Here is a 6,792-nt window from a genome sequence, read left to right as displayed (position 1 = left end):
CGCCCCCCCCCCCCAATTCTGAATGTTGACAGTAGTACCCATGTAACCACATACTCTACATTAAAGCTTCTTTCAGGCCAAAATCTGTGTTTCAATTTGAGATCTACTTCTGGCTGATGCAGAATATCAATTTTTAAAATAACTAATGGTAAGCATTACCTCTGCCAACTTGGAACAGGACTGGTGTGTGGGATATTAATCTGAAATCTGTGTTAACTGTTTGGAAATATTATGCTGTTCTGTGTTTTACATACAGCAGTGTTACAGCATTCATGTCCCAGAAGCATCTGCCCACCATTTCGATCATGTTTTTTGTATCACTGTTTTTTTTCTCATTCTAAAGCCCAGTACTGTTTGAAGACTTGATACATTTATGTCGGTTAATATCTGTGAAGTGGCCTTCTCTGTCTAAAAGAATGTTGGCTAGGAACTACAGGATATCAGCTACGTGGGAAAGAGGTTAGTTGCTGCTATGGTGGAAGCATTTAGCTCTTTTAATTAAGAGGGGTAACAAAGTCACTAGCTTTAAGGTTGAGGCCTTGGAGAAAATTAAACAATTTCTGGAACCAAGTGATTCTTTCAGTTTTAAATAGTGCCGTAAGCGTGGGCAGCCTTTGATGATGGCAGGATACTTGCCCTGGGGAGACTGTTAGGGTGTTAAGACAATATTGACAAGATGGTGGGAGAAGAGAAGCAGTTTCTTAGAACTGATTGTTTATTTTTTGTGTCCAGAATCGGTGCTGTTGTTTTTCTAAGTATGTTTAGTTAAATGAACGCTGCCAGTTGCCACTGGTATTTTAGAAGAACCTATAGCTGAGCTACTATTTAAGATGAGTTTGCAGGTGATAGGGAGAGACCGAGCCTTGCACAACAATGATTTGTTAGAATGCTGCTGCCCAAAAGGAAACATACATTTTCCCCTAATCCTATTTCAGCAATGTTTCAGCCTAATTTCCCTTCCCAGAATCCATTCTCCTTCAGGTCCGTGGCCTGAATGGAATACTTCTGAACTCTATGGCCCCAATACCACCAGTCGCTTCCAAGGAGGAGATCCTGGCCACTGAAGAACATGTTCTGGAGACCTTCTATCCCATTTCTCCTACAATTGATCTCCAGGAAGTGAATGTGTACAAAGAGCTTAACAGTACAGGTAAATCTAGCCGTTGATAACAATTTTCTGTCAGACTTAAATGTTCAGGTTAACCTGGAGTCCCTGCCCTTCTGCAAGAGGGCTGTGAGTAGGGAGTGTGTGGGAATGAGGGGACACAGGAGCCGGGCACAGGGTTTGCAGTGCAAGTGCTCCAGACTTGTGGTATGTATGTTGTGGCCTAAGCAGGACTGTGGAGAAGAACTTAAATCCCAGCAAATTAGCAGTTCCTGAAGATATGGGAGGAAACATTGGCTGTGTAGTCTCTTACTGAGCAATTTCTGACATGTTTATCTGCTCCTTAGGTTTTAGAGATGGTTATCCGTACTCTCATCCTCACACTCTGTTCTTCCTGGAATCGGCCAACATTCGTCCTGACAGGTTCAGACCAGAACAGCTTCGTGCTAAAATGCTGATGTTTGCTTTTGGCAACGCGCTGGCAAAGGCTAAGGTGCTGTACGGGGTACGTACTGGAGACTGCTGCTTGCTGCCTGGATCTTTGTTCTTTTCTGTAGTGCTGCAGCTAGTGGAAAGAGTCATGAAATTCCCTTGCTGTGGCACGTTAGAGTAGTTTTCACATCTGAGTTTCCCAGTCCAGAGGTCTAACTCTTAACCTTCAGGTATGGTCACTGGTGTCTGCTGATCCAGAAAGCCACCGCTCAGCAGTGAGCTTGTTCGTGATGTAACACGCGTTGGTGTGGTAATGGGTAGGAACCAGGGAGTAGGTTCAACTGTAAAACTCTTAACCCATCCCACAGCTCAGTATGTAAATTGATACTTCATTGCTGGCTGAAGGAAGAATTTTAATTAAAATACAAAATCTACATTCAGAACTTGTTTGACTAGAGTAATTTTCTGGGCAAGGTAACAATACATTTATTAAAATCTTGGCTTTAAACCAAGTAGAAGATGCAGAATCAGCAAGTACTCACACAATTTCTGCGGTAACTGGCTTTTTAAACATTCTTTCCCCCCCACTCCCTTCTTTCCTAGAACGATCCCCAGGTTTTGGAGCAGCCAATAGTGGTGCAAAGCGTTGGCACAGATGGCCGCATCTTCCAGTTCATGGTGTTCCAGTTAAATACAACAGACCTTGTCTCTAATGATGGCATAAAAAATCTAGTCTGGATTGACTCTGATCAGAATCTGTATGAAAGAGCCCAGTGTATTCCAGAAGTCAAGAAGAGAGTTGTTACGGTAAGCAAAACTTGGGAAACAGTCCTGGAAGTCCTGCCCTTTCAGCTCTGCCGGAGTTTTGGGAGCTGGCGTAGAGCTGCAGTGTGGGTTTGAAACCAGCAGAAGGGACCTGACAGAGGCACTGGCCTCACTCTTACTTACGCCGGTGTTACTGACAGGGAGTATTTGTAGTGCTGATGTACCGCGAGGCGTGCGAGCCACATGCCACGCTTAATGCGAACTCCTACATAAAGATATCCCCATCTGTAATCTACCGTCTGATAATATGCTTGTTTAAAATCAGCCCGTGCTCTGATGAAGGAAGTGCTTACGTGCAACTGTCAGCTTCGCCGTGGAGTAAACGGAGCCCGGTGCTGTCAGTCCTGGTTACGCTGGGAGGGCGCCGCGGTTGGATGGGCAGAAGGATTCTGCCGTTTGAGATTTAGACCAGTTGAAGTGCCCACAGACAAACCCATCTAGGGAGGGAGAGCACAACTTGGAAGCTACCACGTCTGAAGTCTTATTCAAGCGTATTTAAAGCTGTTGTTTGTCTGCATTAATCACTTCACTGCAAACTGAGCATCCATGTCTCTTTTTCTCTGCAGAAGCCCGCTGGAATATATGGCTTTCAGCCAGACACATTCAAGAAGTTTCTGGCACTGTATCTGCATGGAACTGTGTGAAATTCAGCTCAAATGAAAATACTTCACCAACTGTACCTGCTGCTTCTCTTTGCCAGAACCTTCACATAATTAAAGAAAGGTGGATTAATTTACTTTCAAAAATAAATTATATTGTTACAGAAAGGAAATTTTTTTATTTTTTTTAAATTAAGTTGTGCGTGAAGAAACCCTTTCATTTTAGGGGCTCACCTCTGGATTCGGGTTAGAGAGAATCATCAAATGCATCCTCCTGCACTCTTCCACTGTTGCTTAGAAAGAACATAAGCCAGTCATTATTCTTCTGCGCAGGTTCTGCTCTCGGTGTGCTTTTGCACAGAGCTAGACTCAAACCTATTTTCCGAGGTTGCTTTGAGTACCTCTGAATGCAGTGTGTGGAAGAGACTTACAAAGCGTCAAGGGGGGAGCCTGAGACATGAGCCTTTTTCATTCTGCCTGGCTTTTACTTTGTTTTACTCCTGCCTGCTTTGGGATGTGTCGTGCTGCCCTGTGCTTAGTTCCCAAAGCACTTAATCGGTGAGATTGCTTTGTTGGATCTATAGAACCGCAGTTCTTTTATCCCCCAATCCTGGATGAAGAGACCTATCCATTTTGGGAAAGTGGTGTATAATGTAGAGTGAAACTTTGGTGCCTGGTAGCTGGTATTTGCTGCTAAAAATACAAAGGAAGAATTTTTTCCTGCCACACAGAGTTAACTGAGCAGGAAGCATATTCTTTTTAAGATGGGGGAATTAGTGTGTTTTTTGTAAAATGAAAGCTAAATTAGCTCCAGCCAAATGTAGAATGTTTTGCAGTTCTACACTGATACCCTCCAGCACATGGGAAGGAATAGGACAGCCTGCGCTATTTTAAGGTGTGGAAGAGCATATTTTCAAGAAATTCATCTTGTTTCAGTGTCTTGTGTCAGAGACTGGTCTGTGCTTTGTGATCTTCTCTGACCATCTGGATGAACACTCCAGTTGTGTGTTCCAGTCTCAATCCACCAGACAGCTCTACTCTGGAGGTTTCAGAAAACAGATTTTCACTAGTCAAATTTGACATCAACAGTTGCACCCGGTAAATTGGGATGCGTTGGCTCTAAGTTAACAAATCCATCAATAGGAGAAAATACTTGAAGGAGAAATAATCTAGGAAGCGTTGCATTGATCTAAATCATGTTGATTCTACCTGCTCAAAGGATGCCTAATTCAGCTCATAGATTTAAATCTGCTCAGATCTGTAATTTGCACCCAGTTGTTTAGGAATGTATTTTAGTACCCCCGTGCTTTGTGGAGACTGTTGCAGTAGGTGTTTCAGGCTGTTGGCTCTCTGCTGTGTCCCACCGACCCTGCTGAACAGCTCTAGGCAACAGCCCTCAGACTCTTGACATCCCCTCACCCTTCCAGCTTTGGGTCATTACCCTTTTTAAGGAGGAAACCCTGCAGGGCAGCATTAACATTCCTGAGCAAAACGGTTTCACTAAGGAAAGGGGGCGTGGAGAAATGAAACACCTCCCATGCTTCTACTAGGTGTGGGAATCTGTGAAGATGGTCTATGGGGGAAAGAGCCAGAGTCCCTTTAGATGCCTCTCGACAAAGATGTCTCTGTTAGGACAGGCAGTAGGAGAGGAGAAACTACGTGAAGGTGGAATCCTGTCTCCAAGAGTGAGCAGAGACAAAGCTTGAGCGTGGGAGAGATGCACGAAGGCAGAACATAGGCAATTTTGAAAAATGGCAGCAGCAGTAAGACAGGGGATAGTCAGAGGGGAATGAGGTGTCAGCAGGTTGCAAGAGGCATCAGGAAGCCACTTGAGATGAGGGGATGACACACACATGCAAGACCGTGTCCCTGGTTTGCTCAGGGCATGCCTGATCCCGCCTGTGGCCAGGGGAAGCAGTGCTCGGGTGTTGCTGGAAGGAGCAGCTGATCCCGGGGCTGGGTGAACTCTGAGGTTCAGGAGGGGAAGAGCAGAGCGGGGCTCCCAGCTTGGCGCCTGGGGCGGATGCTCAGGCTGGTCGGTCGTGGTGCGGGGGTGATGTCTGTCCGTGGGCAGCCGTGTACACGCGGGTGCTGTCCCGCTGCTCTTCCCAAGCACGTGGCTCGGTTCACCTGCTCCTTCCTCTGGTGTGATCTGCTGGAATTAGCCCCGCTGAGGGAGATGGGACTGGGAACAGGATGATGGGTCACAGAGGCACATCTGGGTTGGCATCAGTAAGTTATAAAGGCTCGTCAGCAGATGCATGGCATTACCTCAGCGTGGACTGAGAGCCAGGCATTAACTTTTAATGAACAGCAGCCAGGGAAGCAGAACATGCGAGAACAGGGCGGCAGGAGTCCGAGGGGAAGGCCTGGTGGTGCCTGGCTGCCCAGAGGAGAGCTCTGCAGCCCCGGGCGCAGGGCCTGGCCCCCAGCCTGCCCTGGGGATGGTGCACGGTGTGCTGTCCAGGCTCCACCACTCCACACTGCCTTCTCCTGAACTGCTCCAGGTGCAAAATCCAACTCCACAGGCTGTGCTCACCCTGCCAGCAAGTACATGCTGTGCTCAGACTGGAGCTCCTGGTTGTTCAGATCCTCCTCCCGCATTTAATTTAATGAAAACTAATGGGGGAGACAATTATCCCTAAGGTTGGGCTCAGGAGACGTTCAGAGGAGGGAACTTGGCAGTTTCTCGTGCTGGTGTTTAATAAAATTAGCCTGTGACCCAGTAAGAACCAACGGGAAGGGCTTTTCTACACCCGGCAATAAAAACACGACAGGCAGCCAAGCACTGCCTGGCTGGGCAGCGAGGGCAGGAACGGCCCCAGGGAGCTGGGAGGGCAGGAGGCCCTCATCAGCGTCAACTAATTACCCCTGGGTCATGTTTCCAAATGCCAGAGAAGGCTCACACGCTACTTTCTGCAGAGCGCAGCAGGACATGGCTCTCTGGACCAGAAACCCACATGGGGGCACGGCTGCAGACCCTGCACAAGGACACCTGTGGTGTTCACCTGGAGGCAGACCTGCACAGGGTGCGAGCACACACCGCTCCTCAGCCCTGCCGTTAATTACAAGCTAATGGGCTGTGCAGGCAGGATGATTTTTCTGGGTGGTTCCCAAACCCAGCAGACATCCATCGCGTTGTCTCCTCGCCCTTCTGCTGCATGAGCATCCCCGAGCACGTGGCACTCGCTCCTGGAATCGCAGCAGTGACCTGGCTGCGGGAGCATCCCCCAGGACTGACAGAGCCCCAGGATGGATCATAGGCCCCTGAGCCCGCAGCCCCCCGAGCCCACGCTTGAACATTCCTGCAAGGAGGGAGAGGAGCTGCCCAATGGCAGCCATCCATATCCTGCCTGAACTAGTCCAAGGCAGAGAACAAGTCTCAGACAGCAGCTCCCAGGAGCGTTTCAGGCACCCGGCACTTGCAACCACCCATCTAAAGACCTAGAAAGCCCCAGTCTCTCCCCAGACGCTGCAGCAGCCTCTGATGCTGCCTGTCGGGGAGCCAGGTCAGCCTCGCCCGGGTTTCCCCATCTCCAGCAGCTGATTCAGAGCCTGGAGCCGAGGTTGATCCTGCAGCGGAGCATGTACCCACCCTGCACTGCAGCCAGCCCTTGCCTGGGGAGAGGCTCAGCACACCCCACGGCAAGCTTATGTATGTATATGTATTTTTTCTGAAGGTGACACTCATGTCCCTTCCCCTCCTTTGCTTACTTCCCAGCAGTGAAGGACCCAGCTCCTCTCCCAGGGCATCCCTGATCTGTAACCTGCTGCATGGGACACCAGTGGCGAAACCCTGGGGGACAGGGTGCAAAAAATTTCCACACCCCC

General features: G+C 48.6%; 1 protein-coding gene across 2 annotated transcripts in view; it reads left to right on the top strand.

Moving 5' to 3' along the window:
- The window catches only part of MRPL37 (mitochondrial ribosomal protein L37), an 18,312-nt gene extending 15,159 nt beyond the window's left edge, over window positions 1–3,153 (top strand). The window contains exons 2-6 of one of the 2 annotated variants that reach the window (XM_026854010.1): window positions 338–459; window positions 965–1,150; window positions 1,453–1,610; window positions 2,141–2,344; window positions 2,929–3,153. In XM_026854010.1, the coding sequence (XP_026709811.1) occupies window positions 417–459; window positions 965–1,150; window positions 1,453–1,610; window positions 2,141–2,344; window positions 2,929–3,006 (669 nt within the window). In that variant the 5' untranslated portion in view covers window positions 338–416 and the 3' untranslated portion in view covers window positions 3,007–3,153. Of the gene's footprint in view, window positions 1–332; window positions 460–964; window positions 1,151–1,452; window positions 1,611–2,140; window positions 2,345–2,928 lie in introns of both variants that reach the window. The other variant, XM_026854009.1, reaches the window with a different exon arrangement.
- Window positions 3,154–6,792: the final 3,639 nt, after the last annotated feature.

The sequence above is a fragment of the Athene cunicularia genome, assembly GCF_003259725.1.
Source record: "Athene cunicularia isolate RWA chromosome 8 unlocalized genomic scaffold, athCun1 chr8_part1, whole genome shotgun sequence".
Classification (NCBI taxonomy): domain Eukaryota; kingdom Metazoa; phylum Chordata; class Aves; order Strigiformes; family Strigidae; genus Athene; species Athene cunicularia.
Note: the sequence above shows the minus strand (reverse complement) of the source record. Positions and strands in the feature narration are given on the sequence as shown.